The sequence below is a fragment of the Pristiophorus japonicus genome, unplaced genomic scaffold, assembly GCF_044704955.1.
Source record: "Pristiophorus japonicus isolate sPriJap1 unplaced genomic scaffold, sPriJap1.hap1 HAP1_SCAFFOLD_29, whole genome shotgun sequence".
NCBI classification, from domain to species: domain Eukaryota; kingdom Metazoa; phylum Chordata; class Chondrichthyes; family Pristiophoridae; genus Pristiophorus; species Pristiophorus japonicus.
The window spans coordinates 3,380,795-3,405,806 of record NW_027252668.1 but is presented as its reverse complement, the minus strand read 5'-3'; the positions used below and the strand labels follow the sequence as shown (position 1 = coordinate 3,405,806).

General features: G+C 52.3%; 1 protein-coding gene across 9 annotated transcripts in view; it reads left to right on the top strand.

Annotated features, from left to right (window-relative positions):
- Nucleotides 1-21,693, top strand: part of LOC139248202 (integrin alpha-X-like) — a 110,465-nt gene extending 88,772 nt beyond the window's left edge. For 7 of the 9 annotated variants that reach the window (XM_070871942.1, XM_070871946.1, XM_070871945.1 and 4 more), the window contains 8 exons: nt 625-704; nt 1,350-1,433; nt 2,602-2,674; nt 7,398-7,505; nt 8,441-8,530; nt 14,098-14,202; nt 17,623-17,733; nt 20,373-21,693. In XM_070871942.1, coding sequence (XP_070728043.1) covers nt 625-704; nt 1,350-1,433; nt 2,602-2,674; nt 7,398-7,505; nt 8,441-8,530; nt 14,098-14,202; nt 17,623-17,733; nt 20,373-20,480 — 759 coding nt within the window. In that variant the 3' untranslated portion in view covers nt 20,481-21,693. Of the gene's footprint in view, nt 1-624; nt 705-1,349; nt 1,434-2,601; nt 2,675-7,397; nt 7,506-8,440; nt 8,531-14,097; nt 14,203-17,622; nt 17,734-20,372 lie in introns of those variants that run through there. The other 2 variants (XM_070871944.1, XM_070871949.1) reach the window with 2 other exon arrangements.
- Nucleotides 21,694-25,012: the final 3,319 nt, after the last annotated feature.

Below are 25,012 nucleotides of genomic sequence, written 5' to 3'. Positions count from 1 at the left end.
AATACCTTGCAAAATCTGGTTCATCACCACTTGGAATATGGCAGAGGTGGAAGACACTCCAAATGGTAGCCTATTAAATTCATATAGGCCTAGATGAGTATTTATAGTCAAGCATGACTTGGACTCCTCATCTAGTTCAAGCTGTAAGTAGGCATTCGTAAGATCCAGTTTTGAAAAAATCTGACCACCTGTCAGTGTTGTGAACAAATCTTCTATATTCGGCAATGTATTGGGGACATTACCTTCTAGAACCTGGTTTACGGTTACTTTATAATCAGCCTGAGGGAGATGGACATGGGGAAACTGTATCACTGCTGTAATAGGGAGAGCTCAGCCTGAGGGAGATGGACATGGGGAAACTGTATCACTGCTGTAATAGGGAGAGCTCAGCCTGAGGGAGATGGACATGGGGAAACTGTATCACTGCTGTAATAGGGAGAGCTCAGCCTGAGGGAGATGGACATGGGGAAACTGTATCACTGCTGCAATAGGGAGAGCTCTGGTTAATCATACACCGGCCACACACCCGGAATTGTACCTGTGAGTTCCTAGCTTCTCTATATACCATCCTGGGAACATCGCCCGACATAATCCAGCCTCCTGTAACCCTCTCTGTCCCCGCAGGTAACCTTCGATGCTGTGTTCGACATCGGCACATCTGGCAGTGAGGAACAGACTGAGAATTTCACCATCAGTGCCTCCAGGTACCAACCCTCTACACTGTCCCATCAAACACTCCCAGGGCAGGTACAGCACGGGATTAGATACAGAGAAAAGCTCCCCCTACACTGTCCCATCAAACACTCCCAGGGCAGGTACAGCACGGGATTAGATACAGAGTAAAGGTTCCTCTACACTGTCCCATCAAACACTCCCAGGGCAGGTACAGCACGGGGTTAGATACAGAGTAAAGCTCCCCCTACACTGTCCCATCAAACACTCCCAGGGCAGGTACATCACGGGTTAGATACAGAGTAAAGCTCCCTCTACACTGTCCCATCAAACACTCCCAGGGCAGGTACAGCACGGGGTTAGATACAGAGTAAAGCTCCCTCTACACTGTCCCATCAAACACTCCCAGGGCAGGTACAGCACAGGGTTAGATACAGAGTAAAGCTCCCTCTACACTGTCCCATCAAACACTCCCAGGGCAGGTACAGCACGGGGTTAGATACAGAGTAAAGCTCCCCCTACACTGTCCCATCAAACACTCCCAGGGCAGGTACAGCACGGGGTTAGATACAGAGTAAAGGTTCCTCTACACTCTACACTCAGTTCCCCCGCCCTCGTCCATCACTCTCGCACTAACCTGCTCCCCCCCCCTTCTCTCTCTCTCTCTCTCTCCGCAGCGAGAACCCCTCGAGAATCACCAACGAGAGTTCCTTCTCCCGCACGATGCACCTTCGATACGCGGTGAATGTCGCGGCCTCGGGGTGAGCGAGGGGGGGCCGTGGGGGTGAGCGAGGGGGGGCCGTGGGGGTGAGCGAGGGGGGGCCGTGGGGGTGAGCGACGGGGGGCCGTGGGGGTGAGCGACGGGGGGCCGTGGGGTGAGCGACGGGGGGCCCTGGGGGTGAGCGAAGGGGGGGCCGTGGGGGTGAGCGACGGGGGGCCGTGGGGGTGAGCGATGGGGGCCGTGGGGGTGAGCGAGGGGGGGGCCGTGGAGGTGAGCGATGGGGGCCGTGGGGGTGAGCGAGGGGGGGGCCGTGGAGGTGAGCGATGGGGGCCGTGGGGGTGAGCGAGGGGGGGGCCGTGGAGGTGAGCGATGGGGGCCGTGGGGGTGAGCGAGGGGGGGGCCGTGGAGGTGAGCGAGGGGGGTCCGTGGGGGTGAGCGAGGGGGGGGCCGTAGGGGTGAGCGAGGGGGAGGGGGGCCGTGGCGGTGAGCGAGAGGAGGCCTTAGGGTGAGCGAGGGGGGGCCGTGGAGGTGAGCGAGGGGGGCCGTAGGGTGAGCGAGGGGGGCCGTGGGGTGAGCGAGGCGGTGATGGGCATTGGGAGGGCGGAACGGGGAGAGGGCTGTGCGGGGGAGGGGATGAGGGGGAGGGCGGTGTGGGGCGGGGGGGGGGGAAGGGCGGTGCGGGGGGAGGGGAGGAGGGGGAAGGCGGTGCGGAGTGGGGGGGGGAGGGCGGTGAGGGGGGGCGGTGCGGGAGGGGGAGGGCGGGGTGGGGAGGAGGGGGAGGTCGGAGCGGGGGGAGGGGGAGGGGGGAGGGGGGGCGGTGCGGGGGGGGAGGGGAAGGGAGGAGGCCCTAAGATTTGTGCCCGACCAGGGACTCCCCCCCTCGCCCATTTCGGGTTATTGCTCCCCACTTCCCTCCTTCCCTCCCACACCCGCCATCTCCGTGCCCCGAGGGGGAGAAATTTCCTCCTCCCAGATCAGGGCAAGGACTCAGTGAGTAACCGGGGAGCATTGCACAATCTCGCGGCCCCATTTCAGCCAATGTCACAGCGCTGAAGGAGGCCATTCGGCCCATCGTACTGAGCCGACCCTTTGATAGAGCTGTCCAATTAATCCCACTCCCCCACGCTCCTTCCCCATCGCCCTGAGAATTCTTCCCCAATTTATCCAATTCAACACCTCTTTCAAATCTCCCCTTGACCTCTCCGCAGGGCCGAGTACACGCGGCACGTTAACTTCAACGCCGGACGGTGGGAGGCTCGGACGGTCAAACACTCCTACAAGGTGAGCCGGGGGAGTGGCCAAGGTCGGTCTGGGACTCTGGGAGCCGTCGCCCCTCGCAGCCTCCGTGCTGGGACCTGTCGCCCCTCGCAGCCTCCGTGCTGGGACCTGTCGCCCCTCGCAGCCTCCGTGCTGGGACCCGTCGCCCCTCGCAGCCTCCGTGCTGGGACACGTCGCCCCTCGCAGCCTCCGTGGTGGGACCTGTCGCCCCTCGCAGCCTCCGTGCTGGGACCTGTCGCCCCTCGCAGCCTCCGTGCTGGGACCTGTCGCCCCTCGCAGCCTCCGTGCTGGGACCCGTCGCCCCTCGCAGCCTCCGTGCTGGGACCCGTCGCCCCTCACAGCCTCCGTGCTGGGACCCGTCGCCCCTCGCAGCCTCCGTGGTGGGACCTGTCGCCCCTCGCAGCCTCCGTGCTGGGACCTGTCGCCCCTCGCAGCCTCCGTGCTGGGACCTGTCGCCCCTCGCAGCCTCCGTACTGGGACCTGTCGCCCCTCGCAGCCTCCGTGCTGGGACCTGTCGCCCCTCGCAGCCTCCGTGCTGGGACGGTGTCGTCCCTGGCAGCCTCCGTGCTGGGACCTGTTGCCCCTCGCAGCCTCCGTGCTGGGACGGTGTCGTCCCTGGCAGCCTCCGTGCTGGGACCTGTCGCCCCTCACAGCCTCCGTGCTGGGACCTGTCGCCCCTCGCAGCCTCCGTGCTGGGACCTGTCGCCCCTCGCAGCCTCCGTGCTGGCACCTGTCGCCCCTCGCAGCCTCCGTGCTGGCACCTGTCGCCCCTCGCAGCCTCCGTGCTGGCACCTGTCGCCCCTCGCAGCCTCCGTGCTGGCACCTGTCGCCCCTCGCAGCCTCCGTGCTGGCACCTGTCGCCCCTCGCAGCCTCCGTGCTGGGACCTGTCGCCCCTCGCAGCCTCCGTGCTGGGACCTGTCGCCCCTCGCAGCCTCCGTGCTGGGACCTGTCGCCCCTCGCAGCCTCCGTGCTGGGACGGTGTCGCCCCTCGCAGCCTCCGTGCTGGGACCTGTCGCCCCTCGCAGCCTCCGTGCTGGGACGGTGTCGCCCCTCGCAGCCTCCGTGCTGGGACCTGTCGCCCCTCGCAGCCTCCGTGCTGGGACGGTGTTGTCCCTCGCAGCCTCCGTGCTGGGACGGTGTTGTCCCTCGCAGCCTCCGTGCTGGGACGGTGTCGCCCCTCGCAGCCTCTGTGCTGGGACGGTGTTGCCCCTCGCAGCCTCTGTGCTGGGACGGTGTTGCCCCTCGCAGCCTCCGTGCTGGGACCTGTCGCCCCTCGCAGCCTCCGTGCTGGGACCTGTCGCCCCTCGCAGCCTCCGTGCTGGGACCTGTCGCCCCTCGCAGCCTCCGTGCTGGGACCTGTCGCCCCTCGCAGCCTCCATGCTGGGACGGTATTGTCCCTCAGAGCGATTGGTTGGGGACTGGTGTCCCTCAGGGCAGTGGGAAGAGGTGGGAGGCATTACAGGCCGGTTAACAGTCTGGCAGGATGGCAATATCAGTGTTTTTTATTTGTTCCGGGATGTGGGCGTCACTGGCAAGGCCGGCATTTATTGCCCATCCCCAATCGCCCTTGAGAAGGTGGTGAGCCGCCTTCTTGAACCGCTGCAGTCCGTGTGGTGTCAGGGAGGGAGTTCCAGGATTTTGACCCAGCAACGATGAAGGAATGGCGATATATTTCCACGTCAAGATGGTGTGGGACATGGAGATAGTGGTGTTCCCATGCATCTACTGCCCTTGTCCTTCTAGGTGGTAGAGGTCACGGGTTTGGGAGGTGTTGCCGAAGAAGCCTTGGCGAGTTGCTGCAGTGCATCTTGTGGATGGTATACACTGCAGCCACGGTGCGCCGGTGGTGGAGGGAGTGAATGTTTAAGGTGGTGGTGGAGCCGATCAAGGGGGCTGCTTTGTCCTGGATGGTGTCGAGCTTCTTGAGTGTTGTTGGAGCTGCGCTCATCCAGGCAAGTGGAGAGTGTTCCATCACACTCCTGACTTGTACCTTGTAGATGGTGGAAAGGCTTTGGGGAGTCAGGAGGTGAGACACTTGCCACAGAATACCCAGCCTCTGACCCGCTCTTGTTACCACAGTATTTATGTGGCTGGTCCTGTTAAGTTTCTGTTCAATGGTGACCCCCAGGATGTTAATGGTGGAGGATTCGGCGATGGTAATGCTGTTGAATGTCATGGGGAGGTGGTTAGACTCTTGCTTGTTGGAGATAGTCGTTGCCTGCCACTTGTGTGGCGCGAAAATTACTTGCCACTTCCCAGCCCAAGCCTGAATGTCACCCAGCTCTTGCTGCATGTGGGCACGGACTGCTCCATTATCTGAAGAGTTGTGAATGGAACTGAACACTGTGCAGTCAATAGCGAACATCCCCACTTCTGACCTTCTGATGGAGGGAAGGTCGTTGATGGAGCAGCTGAAGATGGTTGGGATTAGAACACGGCCCATTGTTTTGGTATCTTTGCCACCTCCCACAGCTGTAACCATCTCTTTAGCCATTTGATGGGGCGGGGGGAGGGGAGGGGTTAGTCCTGTTTGACAGGGGAAGTATCCCACTGACCCATACGGTGAGGGAGGCGAAAGGTAGGGACGGACCACAGGCACCAGACAGGAGTCTCCCCGGCCCAAATCTGGGAGTACAAATACACAAATCATTAAAATTAGCGACACAGGTTAATAAGGCCATTAAAAAAAGCAAACCAAGCACTAGGGTTTATTTCCAGAGGGTAGAATAGAAAAGCAGAGCAGTTATGTTCAACTTGTATTGAACCTTGGTTAGACCACACTTGGAGCACCGTGCACAGTTCTGGTCTGGTTAGATCACACTTGGAGCACCGTGCACAGTTCTGGTCTGGTTAGACCACACTTGGAGCACCGTGCACAGTTCTGGTCTGGTTAGATCACACTTGGAGCACCGTGCACAGTTCTGGTCTGGTTAGACCACACTTGGAACACCGTGCACAGTTCTGGTCTGGTTAGACCACACTTGGAGCACTGTGCGCAGTTCTGGTCTGGTTAGACCACACTTGGAACACCGTACACAGTTCTGGTCTGGTTAGACCACACTTGGAGCACCGTGCACAGTTCTGGTCTGGTTAGACCACAGTTGGAGCACTGCGTACAGTACTGGTCTGGTTAGACCACACTTGGAGCCCTGTGAACAGTTCGAGTCTGGTTAGACCACACTTGGAGCACCGTGCACAGTCCTGGTCTGGTTAGACCACAGTTGGAGCACTGCGTACAGTTCTGGTCTGGTTAGGCCACACTAGGAGCATTGTGCACAGTTCTGGTCTGGTTCGATCACACTTGGAGCACTGTGCACAGTTCTGGTCTGGTTAGACCACACTTGGAGCCCTGTGCACAGTTCTGGTCTGGTTGGACCACACTTGGAGCACTGTGCACAGTTCTGGTCTGGTTGGACCACACTTAGAAACATAGAAACATAGAAAATAGGTGCAGGAGCAGGCCATTCAGCCCTTCTAGCCTGCACCGCCATTCAACGAGTTCATGGCTGAACAAGAAACTTCAGTACCCACTTCCTGCTTTCACGCCATACCCCTTGATCCCCCGAGTACTAAGGATTTCATCTAACTCCCTTTTGAATATATTTAGTGAATTGGCCTCAACTGCTTCCTGTGGTAGAGAATTCCACAGGTTCACCACTCTCTGGGTGAAGAAGTTTCTCCTTATCTCGGTCCTAAATGGCTTACCCCTTATCCTTAGACTGTGACCCCTCACTTGGAGCACTGTGCACAGTTCTGGTCTGGTTAGACCACACTTGGAGTACTGTGCACAGTTCTGGTCTGGTTAGACCACACTTGGAGCACTGCTTACAGTTCTGGTTACCATATTATAAAAAGGATATGTAGGCACTGGAGAGGGTGCAGAGAAGATTTACAACGATGATACCAGAAATGTGAGGGTTGTATACATTAGGAAAGATTGAACTGGCTGGGCCTCTTTTCTTTTGAAAAGGAAAGGTTGAGGTGTGATCAAATCGAGGTCTTTAAAAATTATGAACAGTTTTGATAGAGTAGATACAGAGAGAATGTTTCCACTTGTGGGGAAGAGCATAACTAGAGGCCATCAATATAAGATAGGCACCAAGAAATCCAATAGGGAATTCAGAAGAAAATTCTTCACCCAGAGAGCGGTGAGAATGTGGAACTCGCTACCACAGGGCGTGGTTGAGGCGAATAGCACAGATGCATTTAAGGGGAAGCTGGATAAACACAGGAGGGAGAAAGGAATAGAAGGATATGTTGATGGGGTGAGATGAAGAGGGGTGGGAGGAGGCTCGTGTGGAGCATAAACACCGGCACGGACCAGTTGGGCTGAATGGCCTGTCTCTCTGCCCTACATCCTAAAAATCCTCTGAATTCATGTGTGGATAGGAAGCGCATGTTTCCCTTAGCAGAGGGATCAACAACCAGGGGGCATAGATTTAAAGTAATTGGTCGGAGGTTTAGAGGATGATGGGGGGTCTGGAACTCACTGCCTGAAAGGGTGGTAGAGACAGAAACCCTCACCACATTTAACAAGTACTTGGATGTGCACTTGAAGTGCCGTAACCTTCAGGGCTACGGACCTAGAGCTGGAAAGTGGGATTAGGCTGGATAGCTCTTTGTCGGCCGGAGCGGACATGATGGGCCGAATGGCCTCCTTCCGTGCTGTAATTTTCTGTGATTCTATGACTCTCCGTGAATCAGTTGTCGTTGCGACCTTCGCAGGTGGAGAACTTGGGCCTCAGGACCCTGGCGGTTGGAGTAACCTTCACGGTCCCGGTGAGGGTCGGTGCCCGCATGCTCTGGAATGTCACCGTCTCCGAGAGAAAGCCGGTGAGTGCCGCGGCGGGAGACGGCGGAAAAAAGGGCGCGCGCTTGTCTCGAGGACGGACATCTTGATCCACCGCCCCTCACCACCGTCACGGCCACTTTTCCTCAGCCTGTGTTTACTTAACAGCAGCAGGGACTGAAGAACATCGGAACATAGGGAGCAGGAGTGGGCCAAACGACCCCTTCGAGCCTGCTCCGCCACTCAATAAGATCATGGCTGATCTTCGACCTCAACTCCACTTTCCTGCACTATCCCCATATCCCTTGATTCCCATAATATCCAAAAATTTATCGATCTCGGTCTTGAAATATACTCAAAGACTGAGCCTCCACAGTCCTCTGGGGGAGAGAATTCCAAAGATTCACCACCCTGTGAGTGAAGAGGTTTCTCCTCATCTCAGTCCTAAATGGCCGACCCCTTATCCTGAGACTGTGACCCCTGGTTCTACACTCCCCAGCCCGGGGGAAACAGCCTCCCTGCATCTACTCTGTCAAGCCCTGTAAGAATTTTGTATGTTTCAATGAGATCACCTCTCATTCTTCTAAACTCTCGAGAATATAAGCCCAGTCTACTCAATCTCTCCTCATAGGACAATCCCTCCCATCCCAGGAATCAGTCTGGTGAACCTTCGTTGCATTCTCTCTGTGGCAAGTATATCCTTCCTTAGGTAAGGAGACCAGAACTGTACCCAACACTCCAGGTGTGGTCTCACCAGGGCCCTATATAATTGCAGGAAGACGTCTTTACTCTGATACTCAAATCCTCCTGTAATAAAGGCCAATGTACCATTTACTTTCCTAACTGCTTGCTGAGCGATTATTTTATCACATAACACCCTGTGAAGCACCTTGGGACGTTTCACTCCGGTAAAGGCTCTATATTAATAAAAGTGGGTGTTGTTAGTGACCTTCTCCCCTTTGTACCCATCCCTTACCAGGGTACCCGCTCCATCTGCCAGCCCGCAGTGGAGAGCGTGGCAGTGCCGGAGGGAGCGATGTCGGCGGACCCGCGAGATTACATCGTACTGGTAAGGACCAACGCTCGTCGAAAACGGAGGCGGGAGGAGAAGATCAAAGAATCATAGACTGATAGAGAACAGGAGGAGGCCGTTCGGCCCATCGTACTGTGCGGCTCTTTGAAAGAGCTGTCCAATTAGTCCCACTCCCCCTGCTCTTTCCCCATCGCCCTGAGAACTTCCCCTTCAACTATTTATCCAATTCTCCTTTTGAAAGTTGCTATTGAATCTGCTTCCACCGCCCTTTCAGGCAGTGTGTTCCAGATCACATAAACTCTCTGCGTAAAACAATGTTTCCTCATCTCCCACTCTGGTCCTTAAATCTGTGTCCTCTGGTTACCCACCCTCCTGCCACGGGAAACAATTTCTCCTTATTTACTCCATCAAAGTCTTCATGATTTTGAACACCTCTATTAAATAAACTCTTAACCTTCTCTGCTCCAAGGAGAACAGCCCCAGCTTCTCCAGTCTCCCCACGTAACTGAAGTCCCCCATCCCTGGTACCATTCTGGTCAATCTCCCCTTTAACCTTCTCTGCTCCAAGGAGAACAACCCCAGCTTCTCCAGTCTCCCCATGTAACTGAGGTCCCTCATCCCTGGTACCACTCTGGTCAATCCCCTCAGCACCCTCTCCAAGGCCTTGACATCCTTCGTGAAGTGCGGTGCCCAGAATTGGACACAATACTCCAGTTGAGGCCGAACCAGTGTTTATAAAGGTACTATAACTTCCTTGCTTTTGTGCTTTATGCCTCTATTATTAAACCAAAGATCCCCATATGCTTTTGTTAACCGCCTTCTCAACTTGTCTTGCCACCTTCAAAGATTTGTGCACATACCCCCGCCCCCCCCAGGTCTCTACATACACCCCCAGGTCTCTCTGTTCCTGCACCCCCTTTAGAATTCTACCCTTCAGTTTATATTGCCTCTCCTCCTCATTCTTCCTACCAATAGGTTTCACTTCACACTTCTCTGGATTGAACTGCATCTGCCACGTGTCTGCCCATGTCACCAGTCTGTCTGTGTCCTCCTGTAAGTGGTTTTCCTTGGGTGTTTTCGAAGCATCCCCACTTTACAATAGTTCTAACGCTGGAGTTACTGTACTGAACAGATGAATGAGTCAGGGACGGGTACCTTGGTCCGAGTACCGGCAATGCTTTTATTAAAGTTAAAACACACACCTGCACCCAGTAAAACCAAACACACACCCTGGTGTGTAAAATAAACAAATGCAGTACACTTCACAGTTTGGCCTGTCTAAACAGGCCCCTAACGCGAAGTACCCACGTCTAAAACACCTCCCTTGAAAACCCCTAAAGCTTGGTTAGGACACACGACATCCTTTCACATTATGTGGTGGTCGTAAAGATCCGTGGGCTGGGATAAATGCTCATCAATTACCCCTCTGGCTTACTCGCTGCTTCTCCCGATGAGGCGTATCTTCTGGGTCCGTACCAAACTGGTATTCAAGTCCAGTCTCAAGGTCCGCCTCCCAGTCGAAGTAGCGAGGCTCTCTTGGCTCGTAGATGGTGGTTTCTTCTCTCCGTTCCAGATGGAGTGCTCAGTCCTTGTGTGTTGCAAGCAGGCGAAGAAGAGGGGGAGAGCAAGAGATGGCTTCCAACGTAAATCTGGGGCCCAGAAGAGGCGAGGGCCCAGGAACAGCAGGGGCCAGCCCACACTGCGAAATGTGTGTGCGCTCTGTCTGTGCAGCAGAGCTGGTCTCCAGTTAGTCTTGGGTAATCCTTGCCACTGGACCAAGACCAAGCTCTGTCAAGCCCGTGTGGTGGCTGGTGTGCAACGACCAGCACACGTTAAAAAATCCACACACAGGCATCTTGAGCACAAAAGTCCAGGCTGACACTGCAGTGCGGTGCTGAGGGGGAGCTGTGGTGTCAGAGGGGAAGTACTGAGGGAGTGCAACACTGTCGAAGGGTCAGTACTGAGGGAGTGCCGCACTGTCGGAGGGTCAGTACTGAGGGAGCACTGCACTGTCGAAGGGTCAGTACTGAGGGAGTGCCGCACTGTCGGAGGGTCAGTACTGAGGGAGCACTGGACTGTCGAAGGGTCAGTACTGAGGGGGAGCTGCAGTGTCGGAGGGGAAGTACTGAAGGAGTGCTGCACTGTCGAAGGGTCAGTACTGAGGGAGTGCCGCACTGTCGAAGGGTCAGTACTGAGGGAGCACTGCACTGTCGAAGGGTCAGTACTGAGGGAGTGCCGCACTGTCGGAGGGTCAGTACTGAAGGAGTGCTGCACTGTCGGAGGGTCAGTACTGAGGGAGCACTGCACTGTCAGAGGGGTCAGTACTGAGGGAGCACTGCACTGTCAGAGGGTCAGTACTGAGGTGCCGTCTTTCGGATGAGACAGTTAAACCGAGGCCCCGTCTACCCTCTCAGGTGGATGTAAAAGATCCTATTACATTATTTCGAAGAGGAGCAGAGGAGTTCTCCGAAATGTCCTGGGGCCATTATTTATTCCACATTACAACAGTGACTACACTCCAAAAGTACTTCATTGGCTGTAATGCGCTTTGAGACGTCCGGTGGTCGTGAAAGGTGCGATATAAATGCAAGTCTTTCTTTCTTTCTTTATCTGTGTTGTATTTTGTAATGTAGTGCGACTTCTCATCCTCGGTGATTTCAACCTCCATCTCAACTTATCTTGCTCTCTCTGCTCTGAGTTCACTACCCTCCTGTCCTCCCTTAACCTCTCGCTCCATGTATATCCCTCAACCCATATTCACAGACACCCCCTTGACCTTGCAATCTCTTTGGCCTTGCTACTCCAAAGTGTCAATTACAGATGAGGCCATCTCTGACCATTTCCTTGTATGGTTCTCGACCCACATTCCCCTTCCTCAATACAAACCTACTTCCTTCTGCATCCGCCCCTGGAAAAAACTCTCCAAATTCTATTACAACTACACTTATCACCTCAAAACTGTCCAACCTTTGGCCCTCTATTAACAATTACATTTCTTCAGCCACCGATCTGCTCACCCACACCCTCACTACCACCTTTGATGTCCTAGTCCCTATTAAAATGATTACTCTCTCCCACCCTGGCCGTTCCCCCTGGTACAACCCTCATCTTCGCTCCCTCAAGACAAAAGGCCGCAGACTTGAACAGATGTGGTGGACAACTGGTTTAGCCATTACTGCCAGATCTGGCTCAAACACGTAAAACATTATCAGTTCTTAATCTTGTCGATTTAAAACTGCTCACTATTCCAGGATCATTCTGGGTTGTAAAACTAACCCCCGATTACTATTCTCTACTGCTAACCGTCTCCTTAAACCCCTCTCCCCTGTCTCCACCACACTCCCCTCCAACAACAAGTGTGAGGAGCTCATGGACTTCTTTGTCCCAAAGATTGAGACCATCTGATCAGCTGCCTCTGTGAGTTCCCTTCCTCCACCTAGCTCACAGGGCCAAACTTCACCTGATGCTCCCACCTGCCCTCACCCTGAACTCACATCTTTCTCTAGTTTCTCTTTGATCTCCCTTTTAATCTCTCCAAACTCATCTTTTCCATGAGACCCACTTCCTGCTCTCTTGACCCTATTCCCAACTTCCTTTTCTGGCTCCGATGTTAGCCGACATTGTTAACGGTTCTCTGTCCTCAGGTACTGTTCCCACTCTCCTTCAAATCTGCTGTCATCACCCCTCTCCTCAGAAAACCAAACCTTGCCCCCACTGTGCTTGCAATCTATCGCCCCATCTCCAACCTCCCTTTCCTGTCCAAAGTACTTGATCGTGTTGTCACCTCCCAAATCCGTGACCATCTTTCCATCAATTCAATGTTTGAATCCCTTCAATCTGGTTTTCGCCCCTGCCACAGGACCGAAACTGCTCTCATCAAAGTCACAAATGTCTTCTTTTGTGACTGTGACAAAGGTAAACTATCCCTCTCATCCTTCAGGACCTGTCTGCAGCCTTTGACACAGTTGGCCACTCCATCCTCCTCCAGCATGTCTCCACCAATGTCCAGCTGCGTGGGACTGCACTCGCCTGGTTCCATTCTGATCTATCTAATCGTAGCCAGAAAATCTCCAGCAATGGCTTCTCTTCCCACTCCCACATCGTTACCTCTGGTGTCCCCCAAGGATCTGTCCTTGGTCCCTCTTATTTCTCATCTATATGCTGCCCCTTGGCGATATCATCCGAAAACACGGAGTCACTTTCCACATGTAGGCTGACGACACCCAGCTCTACCTCTCCACCACTTCTCTCGACCCCTGCTTGGTATCTAAATTGTCAGATTGCTTGTCCAACATCCAGTACTGGATGAGCAGAAATTTTCTCCAGTTAAATGTTGGGAAAACCGAAGCCATTATCTTTGGTCCCCGCCACAAACTGCGTTCCCTAACCACTGACTCCAGCCCTCTCCCCAGCATCAATCTGAGGGAGAACAAGACTGTTTGCAACCTAGGTGTCATATTTGATCCTGAAATGAATTTCCAGCCACATATCCACCGCATAACTAAAACCGTCTTTTTCCACCTCCGTAACATTGCCTGCCTCCGCCCCTGCCTCAGCTCTTCTGCTGCTGAAACCCTCATTCATGCCTTTGTTACCTCTAGACTTGACTATTCCACTCACTCCTGGCCGGCCTCCCACATTCCACACTATGTAAACTTGAGGTCATCCAAAACTCCGTGTCCTAACCCGCACCAAGTGAAGATCACCCATCACCCCTGTGCCTTTTGACCTACATTGGCTCCCAGTTAAACAACGCCTCGATTTCAAAATTCTCATCCTTGTTTACAAATCCTTCCATGGCCTTGCTCCTCCCTATCTCTATAATCTTTATCGGCCTCACAATCCCTCGAGATGTCTGCACTCCTCAAATTCTGGCCTCTTGAACATCCCTCATTATAACTGCTCAACCATCGGTGGACGTGCCTTCAGCTGCCTGGGCCCTAAACTCTGGAACTCTCTCCCTAAACCTCTCCGTCTCCCTACCTCTCTTTCCTCCTTTAAGACGCTCATTAAAACCTACCTCTTTAAACAAACTTTTGGTTATCTGTCTTAATTTCTTCTGTGGTTCGGTGTTAAATTTATCTGTTTGTCTGTAACACTGCTGTGAAGCACCTTGGGACGTTTTACCACGTTAAAGGCGCTATATAAATAAACGTTATTATTATAATAATGTATGCACCTGGTGAGTATGCTCACAGGTTGGTAGAGCTGTTGAGTTGGGAGGGGCTTAGCCAGTCACGTGATGTTCACAAGACTCAATAAAACCCCAGCCAGTTGGGTTCGGAGATCCACGATGAGGCAGGTAGTTGTGAGCCTGGTGGATGAACTGTAATGTGTATTGTGATTGTTAAACCTTTCGTTAATAAGCCAACTAGTTCTTAATAGCAATGTGTTGCTATGAATTTGTAAGCAAAGAACCCACGAAGCAAATACATTACAGACTTCATTTGCCAATTATAGGCCCATTCTGCAAGTTTATTAACGTCCTCCTGTCATTTCCTGCAGTCCTCCTCCGTGCTGGCTAACCCCGCCCACCCTGCAATTCGGTGTCGTCTGCAAACTTACACATTGTGTTTCACCCTGTGATTCCCCCCTTTCTGCAGCTCAAGGTGAGGAAACTGGGGCTTCCCAGCAAAGTGGTGCTGAGTTACGATGAGGCCAAGTACGTGGATGTGTGGGAAGGGGCTGGCCAGTACAAGCAGGCCACGGTGAGTGGGGCTGAGTTACGATGCTCAGTATGTAAAGCTATCATTAAGGAAGAAATAGCGGGACATCTAGATAGGAATAGTGCAATCAAGCAGACGCAACTTGGATTCATGAAGGGGAAATCATGTTTAACTAATTTACTGGAATTCTTTGAGGATATAACGAGCACGGTGGATAGAGGTGTACCGATGGATGTGGTGTGTTTAGATTTCCAAAAGACATTCGATAAGGTGCCACACAAAAGGTTACTGCAGAAGATAAAGGTACGCGGAGTCAGAGGAAATGTATTAGCATGGATAGAGAATTGGCTGACTAACAGAAAGCAGAGAGTCGGGATAAATGGGTCCTTTTCGGGTTGGAAATCGGTGGTTAGTGGTGTGCCACAGGGATCGGTGCTGGGACCACAACTGTTTACAATATACATAGATGACCTGGAAGAGGGGACAGAGTGTAATGTAACAAAATTTGCAGATGACACAAAGATTAGTGGGAAAGCGGGTTGTGTAGAGGACACAGAGAGGCTGCAAAGAGATTTAGATAGGTTAAGCGAATGGGCTAAGGTTTGGCAGATGGAATACAATGTTGGAAAATGTGAGGTCATCCACCTTGGGGAAAAAAAAACAGTAAAAGGGATTATTTGAATGGGGAGAAATTACAACATGCTGCGGTGCAGAGGGACCTGGGGGTCCTTGTGCATGAATCCCAAAAAGTTAGTTTGCAGGTGCAGCAGGTAATCAGGAAGGTGAATGGAATGTTGGCCTTCATTGCGAGAGGGATGGAGTACAAAAGCAGGGAGATTCTGCTGCAACTGTATAGGGTATTGGTGAGGCCGCACCTGGAGTACTGCGTGCAGTTTTGGTCACCTTACTTAAGGAAGGATATACTAGCTTTGGAGGGGGTACAGAGACGATTCACTAGGCTGATTCTGGAGATGATAGATTGAGCAGACTGGGTCTTTGATGATAGATTGAGCAGACTGGGTCTTTACTCGTTGGAGTTCAGAAGGATGAGGGCTGATCTTATAGAAACATTTAAAATAATGAAAGGGATAGACAAGATAGAGGCAGAGAGGTTGTTTCCACTGGTCGGGGAGACTAGAACTAGGAGGCACAGCCTCAAAATACGGGGGAGCCAATTTAAAAGCGAGTTGAGAAGGAATTTCTTCTCCCAGAGGGTTGTGAATCTGTGGAATTCTCTGCCCAAGGAAGCAGTTGAGGCTAGCTCATTGAATGTATTCAAGTCACAGATAGATAGATTTTTAACCAATAAGGGAATTAAGGGTTACGGGGAGCAGGCGGGTAAGTGGAGCTGAGTCCATGGCCAGATCAGCCATGATCTCGTTGAATGGCGGAGCAGGCTCGAGGGGCTAGATGGCCTACTCCTGTTCCTAATTCTTATGTTCTTATGTGGGTGTGGGGAGAGTGGGGGTGGGGGGGAGAGCTGGGCCGGGAGTGTGGGGGGGGGCACGGTGAGTGGGGCTGAGTTACGATGCTCAGTATGTGGGGGGTGGGGGGGGCACAGTGAGCGGTGCCAGGGGGGCACGAGGCTTTCCCTAGCGGTCAGAGGGGGAAGTGTGGGCTGCCCCACCATCCCCATCACACGGAACTTTCACGCGGGGCATAGGGTCGACCTCGGCTCTGCGCCCGGAGACCTGGGGAACGCCCCTGGTGCGAGCGGGCATGGACTGATGCCCACCAGAGTGGGCGCATCCTGGAGTGCCTGGGGTCCCCTCAATAGGGAGTCAGGTTCCTCTTTATAGGGTATCAGGATCCCCTTTATAGGGAGCCTGGATCCCCTTCATAGGGAGACTCAGGGTCCCCTTTATACGGACTCAGAATTCCCTTTATAGGGAGTCTCGGGGTCCCCTTTATAGGGAGTCTCAGGTCCCCTTTATAAGGAGTTACAGAGTCTCCCTCATAGGGAGTCACAGAGTCTTGTTTTTAGGGCCATAAGAACTTAAGAATTAGGAGCAGGAATTGGCCATTTGGCCCCATGAGCCTGCTCCGCCATTCAATGAGATCATGGCTGATCATCGACCTCAACTCCACTTTCCCGCCCGATCACCATATCCCTTGCTTCCCTCAATATCTAAAAATCTGTCGATCTCCGCCTTCAATATACTCAGAGACTCAGCATCCACAGCCCTCTGGGGCAGAGAATTCCAAAGATTCACCACCCTCTGAGTGAAGAAATTTCTCCACATCTCAGTCCTCGATGGCCGACCCTTTATCCTGAGACTGTGCCCCCTGGCTCTAGATTCCCCAGGCAGGGGGAACAGCCTCTCAGCATCTACCCTGTCAATCCCCCTCAGATGTTTCAGTGCGATCACCTCCCCATTCTTCTAAACTCCAGAGAATATAGGCAACATCTACTCAATCTCTCCTCATAGGACAACCTTCTCATCCCTGGAATCAGCCTGGTCAACCTTCAAGGCATGTGTGTCCTTTCTCAGATAAGGAGACCAAAACCGTGCACAGTGCTCCAGGTGACAATCTCATTTACAGTCTCAGCACCTTCGAGATCGGAAGGACCTACACCATGACTCTTTTGGCAAATGATATACAATTTCTCCCGATAGTGTCCCGATATTTTCCATCCCACCACAGATCCCGGGGTCAGAGGGATGTGTCCCAGGAGACTCCCGTCTGATTCGCAGCCCCAAAACTCCCTCTCCCTCTCATCTCAGCTGTGGCTCAGTGAGTAGCACACTCGCCTCTGAGTCAGAGGGTTGTGGGTTCAAGTCCCAATCCAGGGACTTGTGCACATAATTCTAGGCTGACACTCCCATTGCAGTACTGAGGGAGCACTGCACTGTCGGAGGGACAGTACTGAGGGAGCACTGCACTGTCGGAGGGGCAGTACTGAGGGAGCGCTGCACTGTCGGAGGGACAGTACTGAGGGAGTGCTGCACTGTTGGAGGGGTAGTACTGAGGGAGTGTGCACTGTTGGAGGGGCAGTACTGAGGGAGTGTGCACTGTTGGAGGGACAGTACTGAGGGAGCACTGCACTGTCGGAGGGGCAGTACTGAGGGAGGGCTGCACTGTCGGAGGGGCAGTACTGAGGGAGCACTGCACTGTCGGAGGGGCCGTCTTTCGGATGAGACATTAAACTGAGGCCCCGTCTGCTCTCTAAGATGGACGCAACAGATCCCATGGCCAGTATTTGGAAGACGAGCAGGGGAGTTATCCCCGGTATCCTTGCCATATTTATTCCTCGATCATTGTAACAAAAGAACAGAGTATCTGGCCATTATCACATTGCTGTGTGGGAGCTTGTTGTGGGCAAATTAGCTGCTGCGTTTCCTACATTACAACAGTGACCACATTCCAAAAGTACTTCATTGGCTGTGAAGCGCTTTGAGACGTCCGGTGGTGGTGAAAGGCGCTATATAAATGCAAGTCTTTCTTTCTCTCGTCCTGCAGATCCTGACAGAGGTGGACATCCTCGAGGGAGTCAATCACGTTCCCCTGATCGTGGGGGGCAGTGTCGGTGGCCTGGTCTTGCTGCTTATCCTCGTCGTTCTGTTTTATAAGGTGGGTCCCGGGAGTCCCCGAGTGTTCTCTCCTTGAAACAGCCGTGCCTTCACCTGCAACGGCTTCTCTTCCCGCTCCCACACCGTTACCTCTGGTGTCCCCCAAGGATCTATCCTTGCCCCCCCCCACCCCCACCCTCCTATATCTCATCTACTTGCTGCCCTTCGGCGACATCATCCGAAACTGCTGACCACCCAACTTCCCTTCCTGGCTCCCCATGTTAGCTGACATTGTTAACGGTTCTCTCTCCTCAGGTACTGTCTCCCTCTCCTTCAAATCTGCTGTGATCACCCCTCTCAAACAAAAAACAACCCTTGACCCCTCCGTCCTTGCAAACTACCGACCCATCTCCAACTTCCCTTTCCTCTCCAAAGTCCTTCAGTGTGTTGTCTCCTCCCAAATCCGAGCCCATCCTTCCCGCTACTCCATGTTTGAATCCCTCCAATCCGCTTTCCGTGCCGACCACAGTACCGAAACAGCTTTCATCAAAGTCACAAATGGCAGAAGAACATCAGAAATAGTAGCAGGAGTGGGCCATTTGGCCCCTCGAGCCTGCTCCGTCATTCAATACAATCATGGCTGATCTGATCTTGGCCTCAACTCCACTTCCCTGCCCGCTCGCCATAACCCTGGACTCACTTATCGTTTAAACATGTGTCTATCTCCGCATTAAATATATTCAATGATCCAGCCTCCACAGCTCACTGGTGCAGAGAATTCCACAGATTCACGGCCCTCTGAGAAGAAAGTCCTCCTCATCTTTGTTTTAAATGGGTGACCCCTTATTATGCCCCTTAGTTCTAGATTCACCCACAAGGGGAAACATCCTCTCTGCATCTACCTTGTCAAGCCCCCTCATAATCCGATACGTTTCAATAAAATCACCTCTCATTCTTCTAAACTCCAATGACTATAGGCCCAACCTGCTCAACCTTTCTTCATAAGACAACCCCTTTATCAACCGAGTGAAACTTTCCTGAACAGCCTCCAATGCAAGTATATCCCTCCTTAAACTAGGAGACTAAAACTGTACGCAGTACTCCAGGTTTGGTCTCACCAATACCCTGTACAGTTGTAGGAGGATTACCCTGCTTTTATACTCCATCCCCCTTGCAATAATGGCCAACATTCCATTTGCCTTCCTACTTGCTGTATCTACATACTAACTTTTTCTGTTTCATGTACAATGACCCTCAGATCCCTCTGTACTGAAACATTTTACCTTCTCTCCATTTAAATAACAATTTGCTTTTTTATTTTTCCAAAGTGGATAACCTCACATTTTCCCACATTATACTCCATCTACCAGATTTTTGCCCACTCACTGAGCCTGTCTATATCCCTTTACTGATTCTTTGTGTCCTCCTTACAACTTGCTTTCCCACCCATCTTTGTATCATCAGCAAACTTGTTTACATTACACTCGGCCCCTTCATCCAAGTCATTAATATAGATTATAAATAGTTGAGGACCCTGCACCGATCCCTGTGGCACCCCACTAGTTAGTTTGCCAACCTGAAAATGACTCCTTTGTCCCAACTCTCTGTTTTCTGTTAGTTAGCCAATCCTCTATCCATGCTAATATAGTACCCCCACCCTGTGTGCTCTTATCTTGTGCAGTAACCTTTTATATGGCAGCTGATCAAATGCCTTCTGGAAATCCAAATGCACATCCACTGGTTTCCCTTTATCCACCCTGCTCATTACACCCTCAAAGAACTCCAGCAAATTTGTCAAACATGATTTCCCTTTCATAAAACCATGCTGACTCTGCTTGACGGTATTACGCTTTTCCGAATGTCCTGCTACTGCTTCCTTAATAATGGAATCCAGCATTTTCCCAATGACCGATGTTAGTCTAACTGGTCAATCGTTTCCTGCTTTCTGTTTCCTTCCTTTTTTAAATTGGGGCGATACATTTGTGGTTTTCCAATCCGCTGGGACCTCCAGAATCCAGGGAATTTTGGTAGATTACAACCAATGCATCCACTATCTCTGCAGCCACTTCTTTTAAGACCCTAGGATGCAGGCCATCAGGTCCAAGGGACTTGTCCACCTTTAGTCCCATTAGTTTGCCGAGTACTTTTTCTCTAGTGATAGTTTTAAGTTTTCCCCTCCCTATAAGCCCCTTGATTATCAATTATTGGGATGCTTTTAGTGTATTCTACCGATACAAAATATTTGTTCAAAGTCCCAGTCATTTCTCTGTTTCCCATTATTAACTCCCCAGTCTCATCCTCTAAGGGACCAAAGTTTACTTCAGCTACTCTCCATTACAATCGCTCAACCATCGGTAGCCGTTGCCTGGGCCCCAAGCTCTGGAACTCCCTACCTAAACCTCTCTGCCTCTCTACCTCTCTTTCCTCCGTCAAGACGCTCCTTAAAACCTCTCTCTTTGACCAAGCTTTTGGTCACCTGCCATCATTTCTACTTATACAGCTCGGTGTCAAATTTTTTATCTCATAATAGTCCTGTGAAGCACCCTGGGACGATTCACTACATTAAAGGCACTATATAAATAACATTTTGGGTTGTTGTTATCATTTGCAAATAAACTCGACTCATTTGCTTTTTCGCCTGCCCTGCCAAGGCAAGGCAATGGCTCCCATGATCACAAGTCTGACTCTGGATCCCTACAGGCTGGATTCTTCAATCGGAGAAACAACGCGGGGGATGGAGACAGCCCTGGAGAGAGAGCCTCGGAGGATGCAGGTCCGTCGGCCGAGGGGGAAACTATCCAAGAGTGAGAAAAGCCACCATCCATCACATCGTCCTGCAGTGGCTTCGACCAATCAGCAGACTCCGTCTCTCTCAGCATTCCAAGGCCAAAGGAAGTGGTTGAGTTGGAGGATGAGATGTGAAGCCAATAATTGCTGATCACAGTTGCTCAGTAGGTCTCTCTCTCCCTCCCTCACCTCTGAGTCAGAAGGTCGTGGCTTCGAGCCCCCCACACACACACTCCACAGACTTGAGCCACATTAAGCCAAGATCTGACACTCACCCCAGTTGCATGTACTGACGGAGTACCGCACTCCCTTAGTGCAGCGTTCCCTCCGTACTGCCCCTCCGACAGTGCCACACTCCCTCAGTACTGACCTTCCAACAGTGCCACACTCCCTCAGTACTGCCCCTCGGACAGTGCAGCAGTCCCTCAATACTGCCCCTCCGACAGTGCGGCGCTCCCTCAGTACTGCCCCTCCGACAATTTGGCGCTCCCTCAGCACTGCCCCTCCGACAGTGCAGTACACCCTCAGCACTGCCCCTCCGATGGTGCATTACTCCCTCAGCACTGCCCCTCCGACAGTGCGGCACTCCCTCAGTACTGACCCTCCGACAGTGTGGCACTCCCTCAGTACTGCCCCTACGACAGTGCAGCTCTCCCTCAGTACTGGTAACTGGGGGGGTGTGCACCTGGGTTTTGGGGGCTCGAGTCTCTGGAGTGTGTGGGGCTTGAACCCACGACGTTCTGCCGCAACGATTGTACTCGATCTAGTCGGTGTTTATTATAGTCCTGTCATGTATTCAACTGTCATTGTAATCCATGTATAAACTGACCTAAGTTGTACACCATGAGAACACTGACCACTAGGTGGTGAACTTGTGGGAGACACTCCTAACCTGGACTTTCAGGTATAAAAGGGGAAGCTCCACCCATCTTCTCCACTTCAGTGCTGGAATAAAGGTTACTGGTCACAGAGTGACTTTCTCTCTAGTATGGGCCTTGTGTGCACTTGTACTGTATAGTAAGGATATATTATTGGTGACGAGAAACTGGGATTTAAACCACGCGAGCATGGCCACTAGCAGCACAGACGAGAGGTACTGTGTTGGTGATGATTGGGACGATTTTATTGAGAGACTACAGCAAAGTTCCGTCACCAAGAAATGGCTGGGACACGATTCGGCCGACAATCGCATGGCTCATCTGACGGTTTGTGGATCCAGGACGTACACCCTGATGAAGGACCTTCTAGCGCCAGAGAAGCCGGCAGACAAGGCTTTTGAAGAGCTCAGTAAGTTGATCGGGGAACACTTTACACCGGCGAGCAGCATGCAGATGGCGAGACACCGGTTTTACACGCACCGGCAGCGAGAAGGGCAAAGTGTTCCAGACTTCGTGGCAGACCTCCGGCGACTGGCGAGCCTATGTAAGTTCCCAGATGCATGCAGAGCGGAGATGCCGCGAGACTTTTTTTGTTGAGGGCATCGGGCACGCTGGGGTTTTCAGGATTGAGACCAAGGACTTGACCCTGGAAACAGCGGCTTTGATGGCCCAGACATTTATCTCAGGGGAGGAAGAGACCAGAATGATGTTTGACAAAAATCTTGTTTTAAATGCAGCAAATGGACAGGGAGTCAACATTGTTAACACGGCATACAGTTCTCCAGGCAGACAGGGGCAATCGGACATGCCCGAGCTTGTAGTCAAACTCAAAGGGGGATTTCAACAGAGACAATGGCTAGCTGAACGGTGATTCATGACATCGCAAGGGACAATGCGGCCAGTAATAGGGCCATTAACACCTGTCAATGGTGCGTTTAAGGAGAGTTACAGAGACAGTCAGAGACGATCGACTGGTAATGGACCTTTTGTTTCCAACAATGGCTCATGTTGGAGGTGTGGAGGCAAACACACAGCCAGAGCTTGCAGGTATCAGCAATATACCTGCAGAAATTACAACGTCAGCGATCACTTGGCGCGTATGTGCAGGTATATGTAAGCTGCTACACGTGCTCCTACGCAAAGTTCACAAATGGGTCTGGGGGGACAGCCAGGAAAGGGCTTTCGATAGAGCATGCAATTTGTTATGCTCCAACAATCTGTTAACGCTATATGACCCATGTAAGAAACTTGTTTTAACGTGAGATGTGTCGTCCTATGGAGTCGGGTGTGTGTTGCAACATGTTAATGCCAAGGGTCAGTTACAGCCAGTAGCTTATGCCTCCAGAAGTCTGTCCCAGGCAGAAAGGGGCTACGGGATGGTAGAAAAAGAAACGTTTGCATGTGTATATGCAGTAAAAAAAAAATGCACCAGTATCTGTTTGGCAGGAAATTTGAGCTGGAGGCAGATCACAAACCCCTAATATGCCTTTTGGCCAACAATAAGGCCATAAATGCAAATGCGTCGGCCTATATACAGAGGTGGGCACTCACGTTGGCCGCCTATGACTATACAATTCGGCACAGACCGGGCACTGAAAACTGCCCCGATGCACTCAGCAGGCTCCCACTAGCCACCACCGAGGGGGCAACCGAGCATGCTGCTGAGATGGTCATGGCTGTTGAAGCTTTCGAAAGCGAAGGCTCACCCTTGACAGCCCGACAGATCAAAGTCTGGACAAATAGAAAGCCGCTACTGTCTTTCGTGAAGAAATGTGTCCTGAATGGGGACTGGGCAGCCACGTACGGGGCATACCGTGAGGAATTCAAACCATTTCACAGGCGCAAGGATGAACTCTCAATTCAGGCCGATTGCCTACTATGGGGAAACCGAGTCATCATGCCCCAGGTGGGCAGAGAGACGTTCATCCGAGAACGCCACAATGAGCACCCGGGCATTGTCATGATGAAGGCAATTGCCAGGTCACACGTTTGGTGGCCAGGGATAGATGCAGACCTGGAACTTTGTGTTCGCAGGTGCAACACGTGTGCCCAGCTGGGCAATGCGCCCAGGGAAGCCCCCCTTAGCTCCTGGTCCTGGCCCACCAAGCCATGGTTATGCATCCATGTGGACTACGCAGGTCCTTCCATGGGAAAAATGTTTTTTGATGTAGTAAACGCCTACTCCAAATGGATCGAGTGTGACATTCTTAATTCAAGCACATCCTCTGCCACGGTAGAAAGTCTACGGGCAATGTTTGCCGCCCATGGTCTACCAGACATCTTGGTCAGCGACAATGGCCCGTGCTTTACAAGAATTGAATTCCAGGACTTCATGGCAGGAAATGGTATCAACCATGTCAGAACGGCACCGTTCAAGCCGGCCTCAAACGGCCAGGCGGAATGAGCAGTGCAGATAATCAAACGGGATGCTTAGAATCCAAGTGGGTTCCCTACAAAGCCGCTTATCACGCCTCCTGTTGGCCAATAGATCCCGACCACACTCACTCACAGGGGTTCCAACCGCAGAGCTGCTAATGAAAAGGACGCTCAAAACCAGGTTATCCCTGTTTTCACCCCACCATGAAAGAAATTGTTGAGAGCAGGCGCCGGTCACAATGTGACTACCATGACGGGAATGCGAGGGCGCGATGTATTGATGTCAATGACCCGTCTTTGTCCTCAACTACGCTGCAGGGCCCAAATGGCTCGCAGGCACTGATTGCCAAAGAGGGGAATAGGATTCTGGTAGTTAAACTTACCAATGGACAAATCTGCCGCAAACATGTGGATCAAACAAAAAGGAGGTTCAGCAACCCCATAGAAGAAGCAGAGGAAGAACACGATGTAGAGTTCACTCCACCACAGGTGACCGAACACTGGAACCAAGTGGAGGAGAGCCCAGTCACTGTGGGCAGTCCGGTCAGGCCTGAGGCACTGCAAACAGCAGACACTCAGGCCAGCGCCCAACGACCAGAGCCCCAACTCGGGCGCTCTACTAGGGAGCGTAAACCACCAGAGAGACTTAACCTGTGATTCCAATAAGACTTTGGCGGGGGAGGTGATATCATGTATTCAACTATCATTGTAATCCATCGATAAACTGACCTAAGTTGTACACCGTGAGAACACTGACCACTAGGTGGTGAACCTGTGGGAGACACTCCTAACCTGGACTTTCAGGTATGAAAGGGGAAGCTCCACCCATCTTCTCCACTTCAGTGCTGGTCAGAGTGACCTTCTCTCAAGTATGGGCCTCGTGTGCATTTGTACTGTGTAGTAAGGACATATTAAGTCCTGTTGCAGTTTTTGGTTTTGGCTATGATTGGTCGTTGAAATGAACAAGTTCTAATGCCCTGCACCCTCTGAAAAAAAGTTTACCAAACCGATTTCTGGCGATATTAAAGCACTTACGGCCGTGGAACAAACCCTCTAAACACAACATTTCTACATTTGCCTTGTGGGACTTTAGATAGATGGAGTCCTGTGTGTTGACCATGAGTGAGACCGGCATTAAGGCCCAGAAATTGGGTTCAGCCTCGTCTGGGGCGGTAACACACACGAGTGCCAGACTTTGCGCCCCTCACGATAAATTCGGATTACCGGCCCCGGAAGGAAGTGGAGCACTAAATCACAGCTCTCCACGTACTTCTTTGGGGCGGGAGTGGGGCACAGCGC